Source organism: Branchiostoma belcheri, unplaced genomic scaffold (assembly GCF_001625305.1).
Source record: "Branchiostoma belcheri isolate BF01 breed outbred unplaced genomic scaffold, Haploidv18h27 scaffold24, whole genome shotgun sequence".
NCBI classification, from domain to species: domain Eukaryota; kingdom Metazoa; phylum Chordata; class Leptocardii; order Amphioxiformes; family Branchiostomatidae; genus Branchiostoma; species Branchiostoma belcheri.
In genome coordinates this window covers 14417-27163 of record NW_017803843.1, presented here as the reverse complement: position 1 = coordinate 27163, position 12747 = coordinate 14417, and the positions used below count along the sequence as shown (strand labels likewise).

The 12747-nt window shown below is 41.7% G+C and overlaps 3 protein-coding genes across 4 annotated transcripts in view; 1 reads left to right on the top strand and 2 right to left on the bottom strand.

Annotated features, from left to right (window-relative positions):
• The window catches only part of LOC109471113 (protein D2-like), a 12890-nt gene extending 11136 nt beyond the window's left edge, over positions 1-1754 (top strand). For both annotated transcript variants that reach the window (XM_019770337.1, XM_019770338.1), the window contains one exon: positions 907-1754. In XM_019770337.1, the coding sequence (XP_019625896.1) occupies positions 907-1030 (124 nt within the window). In that variant the 3' untranslated portion in view covers positions 1031-1754. The remainder of the gene's footprint in view (positions 1-906) is intronic.
• A 1146-nt stretch (positions 1755-2900) lies between these two features.
• LOC109471114 lies at positions 2901-8525 on the bottom strand. Its single transcript, XM_019770339.1, has 8 exons — positions 8307-8525; positions 7881-7952; positions 6511-6870; positions 5580-6130; positions 5137-5190; positions 4686-4752; positions 3933-4176; positions 2901-3471 (listed from the first exon to the last, which is right to left on the bottom strand). Exons 1-8 carry the CDS (start codon positions 8521-8523, stop codon positions 3363-3365), a joined length of 1674 nt encoding a protein of 557 aa, XP_019625898.1. The 5' UTR covers positions 8524-8525; the 3' UTR covers positions 2901-3362.
• Positions 8526-9449: 924 nt separating this feature from the next.
• On the bottom strand, positions 9450-11676 carry LOC109470952 (trafficking protein particle complex subunit 1-like). The gene is made up of 5 exons (XM_019770046.1): positions 11626-11676; positions 11005-11104; positions 10527-10597; positions 10042-10180; positions 9450-9686 (listed from the first exon to the last, which is right to left on the bottom strand). Exons 2-5 carry the CDS (start codon positions 11101-11103, stop codon positions 9558-9560), a joined length of 438 nt encoding a protein of 145 aa, XP_019625605.1. The 5' UTR covers position 11104; positions 11626-11676; the 3' UTR covers positions 9450-9557.
• Positions 11677-12747: the final 1071 nt, after the last annotated feature.

Below are 12747 nucleotides of genomic sequence, written 5' to 3'. Positions count from 1 at the left end.
GTTTATCGCAAAGAAATCTGTTCTAAATCTAATGTTTACAACGTGCTGTTTGGATGATGAGAAGAAAATGTATGCAACTTGACTTTTTCTGCACAATTTGTGCCAAATAAACTACTTGAACAATAAAGATTTATAGTTCATTCATGAACATTCATGAATAAAGTTTCTGTGCGTAGCTGACGAATAGCCTGTTTTTCTTTCGTAGCGTTTACTTCTGCGTCGACGCGACAAAAAAATTTATCACAGAATACCACCGAGCCCCCCTCCCCCTTCACGAACCATAAAACGTCACAACGCCGAACTGCTCGTACGCTGAGCCCTCAGAATTACTCGGAACAATTAATCCGTGACATAACTTTTAGTTCCTTGCAGACCAAGTAGCACATAAAACAGTGTGACACAGTACCTTCATCGCGTACAAAGCAACTATATAACATTGCGTTATATAACTGAAGGACGCAACGGGCGGCTCAGCGTATACACACCAGTTTCGGTTTGAACGGCGGTCCTGATTCCCGCGATCTGGTGCCTCTGGATCCCCGTCTTCTCCCTCCGCCGCCTCGGGCTCAAACTGGTAAGGTTGAACGCCCCCAACGCCGTACGCGTCGCCCCACTCGAGCTCTCCACCAACTTCCATGGCTTCCGCCATTTTGGGCGACCTCTCCTCTGACCCGTCGGCGGGTGGCGTTCCTACTGTGACGTCACGTGACGTCATCACCCAGATTTGCCGAGATCAAGGAAACCCAAGATGTTTGGCGCGCTGTGTTAAAAACGAGCGCGCGCTGGTGGTCGCGATTGCTAAAATTTATGAGCACAACCGACAATCTTCAGATTAAGTACAATAGATTAAGTCTATTTTCCCTGTTACATAGGGGCTTTAAGTGTTTTTACTCTCATTCATTGCAGGGGCAAGTTCAAGACCAAAGTGTTTGCTACCAAGTACAAGCTGGGCAACCCTGTGGCCGGCAACTTTTTCCAGGCTCAGTGGGATGACTGGGTTCCCCAGCTCTATGCAAGCATGAAGAAATGAGCAGGAGATGGACATGTGGCACTATGCACACAGGACTGAAATGCTTTGGTGACAAGTTTCAAGCTGCAAAACATGGTGTTGGCTTATAGCTTGATGTTGATGTGGCCTCCTGTAGATAGATTTGGGAGTTAGAAAGTCCGAACACAATGTTACCTTGAAAAGTCATAGTTGTGTATTCCACATGTTTGTTCTTAAACTTGTATACTTGTACTATTGTACTATAGTCCTTGTGGTACATGAATTTGATAAATGCCCATCATAAAAAGGTCTCTTACTTTGTGCACTGGGGCGTTTGGGGCTCTGAATAGACTGTTACTAAGTAGTACCTTAAAGAACTGACCTGTCAACAGCATATGATGTACAAATTTTATTTTATTTGCTTTACGTAAGTCATAAGGAGCTGTTCATACTTTATCTAACGTTATATGTTTATTTGTCACTACTGTCCACATCCCAGTTCTTAATACACATTAGATATACATATTTGCCAGGTAAAACTGTTGAATTCTCTTGCTATGAGGATTTTGATTTTGTTTGAGCCATATCATATATAACCAAGGTGCCAAAAGCATTCCAGGCATGTGTTATTTTAGCTATAGCTAAGTTTTAGTTAGTTTATGTAAGTTAATGTTAATTCCCTCACAGCTTTGGAGCTGATACATTGGACATAACAACGTAGTAGAAACCAAGATTATCTATCTGTACTTATCATGTGACATTGCATTTATTGGCGACGCCTTTGGGGCGGAGGCATTTGTGTAAGTACTACGATCGCTTTGAAAGAATTTCAAAAATTGCACGAATGCGTTCCCCAGGGAATTGGTTTGGAGGAAACCTTCGGCCATGTGGTTTTTGGATCAAGCAGGTAACTTACACGGGGTGCCCACGTGCCACCCATCCACCTGCCTGGCATGATTAATTAGTGGTCATCCGTCTTCTCCCCACACCATGGACAGGGAGCACAGCTGTCTTTGGCCAAAGACCATATTCAAACAGGTCACAGAGAGAAAAGAAATTATCCATCCTTTTGGAACCCACAAAAGGTAAAAAAAAGTCAAAGGAGTAACAACTTCAGACCAGACATAAAATCCAGTCTCTGGTGGAGGATAGAGTGAAGTGGAGGATGGTTTTCAGTTTGGTTCTAGCTGGAACTCGACCAAAGTAAAGTAAGTAAGTATGTCATCATAAAATCTATAATGCTGGCGAAGAACAGCTGATTCCTCCTATACGTGTATTTGGTATATTGCCCCACACCTCCTCCACCCATCCTGTAAATTTCACTACGTGCATGTCTTTATAACATAGGGAAATATGTTTTTCTGATAATTGTAATGTAGATTGTTAGCTCCACCACATGAAATAATATATATCATTCAGTTGTCGCCTTGGCAATGATTTTTATTGCCTCAGCCTTGTTTTGTATTGCTTACAAAATGGAAGAGGGGTAGATGTGGCAGGTAGAAACACATGATTTCAATTTTGATGCAGGATGTTCTACTTGACTGTAAACAAATGCAGTAGGACATATTATAACAGAACAATATATTTTATTATGTTTTGCACATTTTAAGGCTACTGATGATCAGTGTACGTTGCATAAGCATTGTACAGTGTTGCCACTCTCTTGCCATATGTGTTTACCTTTGACTGAAGTGTTATGACATTTACAGTAGAGACATTTGTTGCTAGTTAAATTAATGAATATGATATGCTCCATAAATGAGCCCAAAACTGGACAGAGGTGGAAGAACGACAGTGCTGCTGAAATAGCCAAACCCAGGTTCAATCAAGGTTATATCATTGTCCACTGTACTGTTCAACTTTCTGTCAAACCTGACACAGGTTATAAGTCTTAATTACCACATTTGTATAAAGAAGAAAATTCAACTTTATTGCACAACAGTTGTATCACTGATACTGTATTTGGCAAACTATATGGGAATGGTAAAAAGTGCAAAGTCATATGATAACATTGTGCTATTGCTGATATTGCCATTTATAAGGTATAAAGAAAGGCATACGATTGTGAACACTAGCTCTAAGCTTGCAGGTCAGCAATGATGAGAAAAACTGGCTATATGCTCTTGGCAATATATTATGTTGATTTGTCATACATTGTACTTGCAAATAGTGGAAATAAGTTTTTACATTAAACGGAGCTGTTTTCAAACACACTGCTGCAATTATGATTCCATATGTGGTTGGATTTGACACACATGCACAACTAAAAATCCAAAGAGAAAGGGAATCTGCCATCTTTCAAGAGAATAAGTATGGTTTGAAACTACACATGTACATTTTTTTTCAGTGAAGCTGATGCAAAATGGTATAGCTAGGGCTTGGCTTTGTTACCACCGTTATACTGAGAGAGGAACACAGTGCCAGCAACAGGAGCAGGGAAACCGTACTTGGCGGCAAAGTCCTTGGTTTTGAATCTGGCTCTGTAAAAGACAATATTTTTTAAATATCATATTATAGTGTGATGCATGATAGCTTCTTAACATTTGAGACAGAAAAATTAAATTTGTCATATCGGTAGCTGTTGATGTATTTTGATTAGAAGGGCTGATATTGATTATTGACAGATAAAAAAGGTTGGAGCACCCTCGTACATTACAATGATAAATGTATCACTGAGACATGATATTTTGATTTGATACATCAGTTACATTCTGAACACCTATAATGATGCCAAAGTAACCGTTACTACAGGATAGATCATGAAATTGGACAGACCTTTCAGCAGTGAACAGGTAGCATCCAATACCTTTCGTCAGTGACTGTTGAGTTGCTTGGACAGTAACCATTACTTTGGTATCTTTACCTGGATATGTAAACTTCATCAACATGCCTACATCTGTTTTAGATTATCTGTCCAAGTGCCATACAATATAATTTGTACCTTTTCTTGTCAGTTTTTGCCATCCTGGGTTCGTCAAACTCGATTCGGTGGGGCTGCTGGAACACCGCGATGAGGTAACGGTGGACTCCGGTGTTCTTGGCGGGGGCTGGGGGGAGGTACTCTGCAATAACATCCCCTGTCTCCAGGGAGACCTGTTCCTCCCCAGGTCTGCCCTCGATGTTCCCGATGATCAGGTTGTAGTACTCTCGGAAGATGGGGTTGGCACGGGAAGGGTGGTCCAGACCTGTAAGAAGCGAGGGTGAGAAGACAAATGCCTCTGCCCCTATAGCCTGAAATCCAGCCTTGTTAGATTAGGTCCCCTCCCAAAAACTCTCTCCCTGCCAACACATTACCCCCCGTTATTAGGGAGCGAATTTTTGGGAGCAGAAATATAGCTAACAAGGCTAGCTTTCAGGCAACCCTCTCCTAGGTCTCTTCGAAGAAAGTACACAGTACATTTCAGCAGGTAACTATTGCAGGTAGTTATTGTTGGAAGCATATCTGTTTCTTGCTTTTTCAAAATTCCTTTGCAAGCTAATGTAATCAAATCATTGACTTCACGGTGCTCGAAGTTTCCCAGTAAAGTGGGCCAACAACAGAAAGACGCATTGATAACTGAACTTTCCCCTGAATCATGATATTCATAAGGTTACTAGCATCAAGTTCCTTGCTAAGGTCTATAAATACAGACTCATAAAAAGAAGTGTTCTTTTATTTGATGATCTGTAATGTTCAGCACATACATGTACTAACCTGTCATGACTAAGGTATAGTGTTGGCCTTCAGTGGTCTCCCACCACAGTCTAGGCATTGCCTGCAGCTGAGGAACGTACAAATGGAAAATGCATCTGGTGTTTTTCATTTTTCAAATCAACATCGATCAAGCGCTGCAATGAACTGGAAGTTCGTGCAACCTGGCACCGTCAAAAAGGGTCTCCCCCTTTGGCGTTGCCAAAACAAACGACGTGTTTTAGGACTGTGAATCGGCTGGAATATCGATATGAAGGGAAAAAGGGGTGTGTACATGTTGGATCCGGATGCTTAAGAACGTTTCAAACATAACAACTTTCAGATCACTGCTAACTCGTAGGTTAATATTGAAAGGTTTATTAGCGGATTGTACGTGACTGCATATATCATGAGCAATACGTGTCCGCACGTGCATTGTCCGTAAACTGCATGATAATTATATAAACACACTTACCACTTGTGGGTCTACTTCACTCCCGACCTCAATTTTCGTGTCACGAAACCAGACCTAAAAGCAAGAAAAATACAGTATGTCATCGTCATTAAGTCTAACTTCTTTTATGCGTGTTTTAAATTCAGTTTTGAAATGAGCATGCTAAGATGCCTTAAAACGCTTCACAAAGCTTGGTTTTTAAAGAGGAGTTAAGCTTATCTCTAGCATGATATCTTTGACTTGGGAAGAATACATCAGAGATGCTGTTTCGGGCCTATGTTATCCGTTTGAAACTAGAAATGGGCTTCTTGTCTAGTCAGTGGCCTTCTCCTTGCTGCGTAAATTCAACAGAGAATTGCATATTGGTAGTCAAATGGCGACTTCAATTTAATTCAGTACTAGTGAGCTTTAATTTTCATGCGTTCTGAAACAACGAATAACGGATGTGTTTGACTGAGCCGTACCTGTAGCAGGCTGGTCGGAGACTGGTCCAGAGCGTCAGGGATTACTTGGTGGTAGTTCATCATTCCTCCCAAACGCTCTGTGCCTTTCGGCGGCACCTGCATGGAGAGCACAGGCTGGTCCTCAGGGTTGACGTACTTATCCCGCTTCGGTCCTTCGTCGTCACTTGGCAGATTGTCCTTTACTGGGTCGTAATGAAGGTGCTCCTGTTGTTTTTGTTGTTGTTTATTCAAGTGATGAACCTTCATGATAGTTTGTTCTTCTCGTTGTTGTTGTTCTTGCTGCTGTTGTTGTTCTTGCTGTTGTTGTTGTTCTTGCTGTTGTTGTTGTTGTTCTTGCTGTTGTTCTTGTTCTTGCTTCTCCTGAGGCTGTTCTTGCTTCGGTGGTTCTTGCTGCTCATCGGTTTGCTCCGTCGCCGTGTCGTCCTCTGTACCGGGAGCTGGGACGGTTTGCCGGGCTGTGTGTGGGATGGTTTGCTGAGCGGTGGCGTCTTTTGGCTCGTCGTTTTCCACAACTTCTTCTCCCCCTTCTGTCTCAACCGATACGTAGTCAGCTGCAAGAGTCAGATGGGTTAAAGATGATGTAAATGTACACAAACATGACTCACTCACTCTAAACATGAAAAATAATTACCAATAATCGTTTTGCTTTTTCTTGTTCTTCTAGACAATCTAATGAAAAAAACACCAATCCTTTTGCACGACTTGAATTCTTAAAACTTAATATTTTCCAATGAGACAGTCCCAGATCCTTAATGCTTTTATTTATTGTTGCATTAAGGGATATGGACATGACCCTTCTCCTGAACGAGCGAAGAATGTGGGGAGGGGAGCTGCTTACATACAAATAATATACACTGGGACAGCCTTTAGAACTATTATCAATCGATATCAATTTGGGCCCAAAAAAAGAAACAATTTACGGAAGGTTTACCGTCATCTCCGACTTTGCCCTTGGCGCGATGGAGGTTCGTCCGCGGTTCATCTATGAGAGACGGCCTGAGGCTGATCATCAGGGCCACGACAATGACCAGGAGCGTGGCCAGGAACACCAGCCACGGGAGCACGCTGCACTTCTGGTCGGGGTATTCCTTCACCTTGGCCCGGCTGGTGCGGGGCAGCAGGTCCGAGCTTTTCCTCTGGTAGATCATCGCCGGGGACCTTATGGAAGGCTTCTGCGGAACGGGACGGCCCTTGGTTCTGTACATATAAGACGCGAGTCGAGGACCAGGTTCTCTCGCCTTGAACAACACTCCCGTATCGTCTACGGTAGGAGTCCGAGTAAAACAAAGACCTAACGCGTACGGAGCGTTCGAGAGTGCCCTTGGTCTCTGTTATAAGAAGGAAGACTATGTCTTATAAACCACTAAAGTTACAAACTGTATATGTGGCTGTCAACAGGTGTTCTAAAGTGGCCACGTCATGTCGGTCCCGTGTGCTAATGCTATGCAGGACGTGGCAAAGACGGATATGTAGCTGCATGCTCACATGCGCTATATCAGAATGTTGATGGCAAAACATTGAACAGACGGATGCGCCAGTTTATTCAGACACACAGACACATGTCTGAGGGAAAACAAGAGATGTTCGCTTGGAGATATTCTCAACCTGATCGTCCATGGTTTACACCGTTTTCTATATTTCGTTTCGTGTAATAGACTAGTACTATCATCTTCGCCGAGGAGGTTATGTTCTCGTTGACGTTTGTTTATGTATTCAATTCCAAAGAAATATTACTAGTATATGTTTATAGCGCTATATATAAGGCTATATGTATCATAAGGAATAAATTATTTCAATAACTTTGAGTTTCAGGAATTTCTTGGAGGATCCTTAGCCGTGAGTCAAGGTGGATTGTTTGCCGCCAGATTCGATGCACAATTCGGGTACATGAAATGTTGAATGCTGTAAATACACAAGTACCTGTGAGTTTTAGTTCAATCACACAGAGAGAGGGTTTTTACAAAATGAGTTTCAGTCCAGACAAGAGTAAGAAGAGGGGTATATTTATTTGTGGATGTACGTGTTTGGTACAGAGAAACATTTTCGTCTTGATGAGAGTGTGGAGTAAAGACACAGTTTTGAGACAGCATCGAACGGCATATTACACCAGTATTACACAACGTTAATAATAAGCGCTATATGTCTTGATGTACATATATGTACGTCATTGAAAAAAGATTCACTATAGTCCATCGTCATATGACCAGGCGTCACCCGCACGGTTGCCAGGCGTCACCCCCGCGATTACCGTTACCAGGCGTCACCCCCACGGTTACCAGGCGAAACTCCCACGGTTGCCACGTCGCTTGCTCTGACTTTTCCGCCATGGTTGTCCCGCCTTCCCTTTCGCCATAGCTCCGGTATCTTGACACCCTGCGGTGTACAATATAGATTCACGACATACAGTTGCAGGTAGATATAGATATACAGTTGCTTCACAATGCAATATATAGTGTTTTACTATACTATGAATCTGGCTAACTTACCAACATAGCTGTCTCAGCTATATTTCATGATTTCTGTGGTACAATTCATTTTCCGACTACCTTTCATATTCCCATAACATCTGAGCGAAAACCTGTAATGTTTATTTATTTATTTATTTATAATGTATATTAAATGTTTGAAGTAGATGACGATATCACACAACAATGGTTTTATCAGTTATTAGTCTTTGTGTGTGAATAACCACACTATACAACTTCGGAGAAACGGTCATAAACTCACCAGTTTTCCTAGTCTTTTCCTCTGCGTTCAAGCGCTCCTTTTTCACCGCCGATTCTTCAATAAACAGCGGCCTCAGACTGATAGTTAAAACAATGGTGACAACGACGAAAACAGCAAGAGTCAAAACCCATGATAGGAAAATGTTGTCCCTATTATTGTCCGGGAAGGGTTGAACTCTGGACCGAGTCCGCACGAACCCTGGCGGCTTACGATACATCGGGATTCGGAAGTCTCTCGTTGAAGCTTGTAGTTGTACATTGGCTGCACGCTGCGAAAATATGAGTTTGCTCTCTGTAGAATATTATTGTCACCTCTAGCATAGTTTGTATATATGTAATCCGGATGTAAACTGGAGATACAGTAGTTGTTTACCTCGGCGTCACGGATGTTGTGTGAGATGACACCAATTTCCAAGCAGATGCGAGGAGGCCAAAAGTTTTATCTAAAAAATACTGTAAATTTTGGAATGTTCGCAATGGCTTTATTTTTTTTGCCGTACGTTTTCACAGTGAACTCTAACCACAAAATCACAGCAAATATGTGTTTTGTCTACTGCACTACTTCCCTTTCCCAGGTATCAACACAACATACAACATACTGAAAATTGTCAACCTCACTTTATTGTTATGCAGACTTCTTTATTCACATAAAAAAGTACATGTATACCTGACATTCTCCTTCAAGTCTACATACATGTATATAATAATAAGAACAAAGACTGACAGAAAACACTTTAGATATACCTCATGTTACGATTATGTATGCCTAATTGCCGTAGGAATGTTCAACATCGGGACAGCATAAATAAAACTAACCTCCAAGCTGCAGATGCTTGGTAGAAAGTTGTAATGTTTTCTGATTTGCCTTTTTTTCCTGATACTCTACCTCCACGGGCACTACATGTATCTCAGAGTAGAATACTGTCAGAAAAAAAAACATCGGCAGATCAGAAAACGTTACCATTTCCTACCCAAACATCTGCTTGGAGATTAAAATCCAGCCACTGATTTTAACATTGTTGATTTCAATAAACACGGGGGGGGCGCCACAGACTTTCTGCAACCAATGGTCCACTGCTCGCAGAGTTACGTGTCATCTGCATAGCATCATGTCACAGAAGCAATGGATTGCTCATTCTAGTAGTTATACAGTAAAAAATTTGGGTAAGTCCAATAAAATTTCTTCTGCTGGAAATTACAGTTCAAACTTGCTCCACATTGTAAGCAGTCACATTGTTGATGTCTGCTGTCATCATGAAGCCTTCGTTGCAAACATGGGCAGTCCTCGGACAAAGTTGTCCAGCTTAGCCTTGAACAACTCGCTCTCTATGGGTTGTCCCAGTTCATACAGGGGGTTCTTCACCACATACTCCACATAGATCTGCATGGGGAAACACAACAACAGACACATGGTTAGAGGTGAGGACAAAAAGAGTAGGGACATGCCCTCGTGTGCGATGGTCCAAATACAACTGTCTGAAAGTTGGTGTGTTTATTTGAATTATATGTATAAAGTTTGAACCTCTCAAACCAGGATGGACCCTACCCTTTTCAAATAAGTGTGCTGGGATCTTTAATGTGCATAAGGTGCGGCTCTTCAATTAAAATAGGCTAAAAAAATAAGACCTTCGGCTTTATATCCCATGTGAGTGAGAGGACACATCTTAGTGTACAAAGCCTCTTTGTAATGTAATTCATCGTCAACCTTGAATATGTTCTTTCTATACTGGACTTACACTGCTGTAGATCTGATGTAGTGTTTCTCTCATGTTCCCTGCTGCCAGGTCTGTGTTCATCACAAACTTCAGTCCGCTGGGGGTCTCGTAGAAGTGGAGCTTGTACTTGTTGGTCTGGTAATTCAGGAAACCATCCTTACTGTAATCTGGTCAAGGAAAAACACCAACAGCGCACAACACACTGAAACACCCAAACTCCACTAGCCAACTCTATACATTATGTATTTATGTCCCAATACAAGCAAATTAGTTCTAGCAAGGCAACCTGGTGGGTCAATTTAAAATAGTCAAACATAGTCTACAAATAAATGACCTTACTGTTAGCATGTGGATTAACACAATTTGAGTTAGCTAGCAGAGAAAGTTACACACATACTAGTAGTACCTGACAACTTATCTTTTTAATGATAATGAGAGACAAAATATCCAATTCTCACATGTTGTGACTATACAATGACACTCAAGAATTTTCATAAGAAGGATACTAGTCTGTGGGTGACAGTCTGCTAATGAAGGACTTTATGGAAAACAGCATTCCATACATTAACTTGAATTCCTGGAAAACAAAAATGAAGCATTAGTTAGTGAAATCCCATGCAAAACAATTCTGCAGGGAATGCACCACACAAGAATTTCCAACATATTTTCAACTCAATTATAGTACTAACACAAAAGGCTCCATCCCTGAGGTGTCTCCAAAACCAGTTCTGATTTATATTGGTAACATCTACATGTAGTCTCTACCAGGCCTCAGAAGTGGCTGGAAAGAGCAAAACTTGGCCAAAGACTGAAATAGACGTCAAATAACAGGGAGTTGGTACGCTGAAGGAGTACAATTTGCAACTCCACATGTAACGTTACACCTTCATCGGACCAACTGGCATGTTATGTTATCTGTCTACTTGGCCAATTTCTACTCTCTCCAGCCACTCCTGAAGCCTGGTAGAGGCTAGCTAACATCACCTCTTCCCTGGACATGCCAGGTTGTTTCTTCCTGTTCCACTCGCTGTAGTGAAGACAGGTCCCGTTACGGTCAAATATGTACAGGTTGAACACCGTCATTCTGGAAAAAGGGAATATATCTGACATGAAACAATATTTTCTAAATCTACCTTCAAATCTAGGCAGGAGAAATTAACTTACCTTACCCACTCTGATTGCTCACCCACTCTAAAGAGAACATAGAGGTCTTTTACTCCATGAAGAGACACTGTATTAAAAATATTGAATATTTTCTTGGGTTCGTACTTATGTAGCTCTCCTAAGACATGGGCCTGACATCTTGTAATATTCCCTATATGCGACTTCAACCATTATCAGTATCATTCACAGATTAATCACATAACGTTACCTACAAATGTTGAGGTAGGATGTGGTGTTTTTAGTAAAAACAGCTGCCCCCCTCCCCCCTGAAAGCCTTCCGACGACAAAAAACGCCGACTACGTTACGTTGCGTGCGTCTAGCTGCAAGTCATTTGATAGACCCTAAAGTTAGGAAGACTTTGGTAATACTATCGTTCGGTTTACTTGTTACGTTAAAGAAATATGGCATAAATACTTGATAAAACCCTTGTTCACACTGACCTGTTCTGATGATGTCACACCCACCTACAATGATAACAGCGACATCTGGCGATAATATGAAAAGTGCAGTTTACAGAAGGAAAGTTCTGTTTGTATGTCCAAAACATATTACCAAGGAGTGGCAATTAGCCATTCGGTGGCCATTCAGATTAGGTGTGTCAACTACAGTATAATAAAGCTATTAAAGATAATAAATCATATCTACGAAGGTGGCCAAGAAATGTCCCGTGTAATACTCATCAGTGACAGATGACTATTCAAATCAGCCATGCATGCGTATTGGTGGAATGTGTAAAAAATAAACACACCTAAAGCCACTAACGTTACCCATTTTACCCCACACGAGTCATCGAATAACCAACCCTTTCCTGTTGTTTATCAACATGTTTCCCCTCCAAAATTCAGAAACCTGGCTTGTGAGGACCCCCCGAGGTTTGGCGGGTTTCCCGGGTCCCGATAACATCTCCTGACAGATCTGGTGTACAGGTGCCACTCTCATACCTCGGTCGATTTATACACATTTCTAGTTTTCGTATGTTATTATTGCCTCAACGAGCGATCTCCGTTTTTAGTAAGCCTATGCAAATTATTGATAGGCAAATGCATATCATTTGTTGCCAAATGTAAAGCACCGCCCGCTTCATGCCGACAAGATCCTTCAAGTTGCTGACCGTATGGATGGTGCAAACATAGGATAGTGTTTGGAAAGTGGTTCAAGTTTGGTAGTGTTTCTGTCTATATGTCATGATCTATGTGTGTCGTTCTACGAAGTTTACAATATCAGATAAATTGAACGTGAAGTCGTGTTCATGCCTACGTTCAACAGACTCACTGATCAATGAGGAATAAGCTATAGTTCCAGATGCAGAGGAGGCTACCCCCCACGAACACAAGTATGTATTATACGCACCTCAAGAAATGCAAACCATGTTGATGTTTACTTAGGAAACAAAACGATGACATATATACTTACACGGGTGGAGACACTTTGATTTCTGGCCTAGGAAAGGCGTTGATGCGGGAAGAGGTTTTCCTCTACTCTCCAAGCAGAGGTTGGTGGGGGAAGATCGTCACCGTTTTATATATGGCTCGTTTTTTTGGGGGGGGGGCGACAAAAAAACG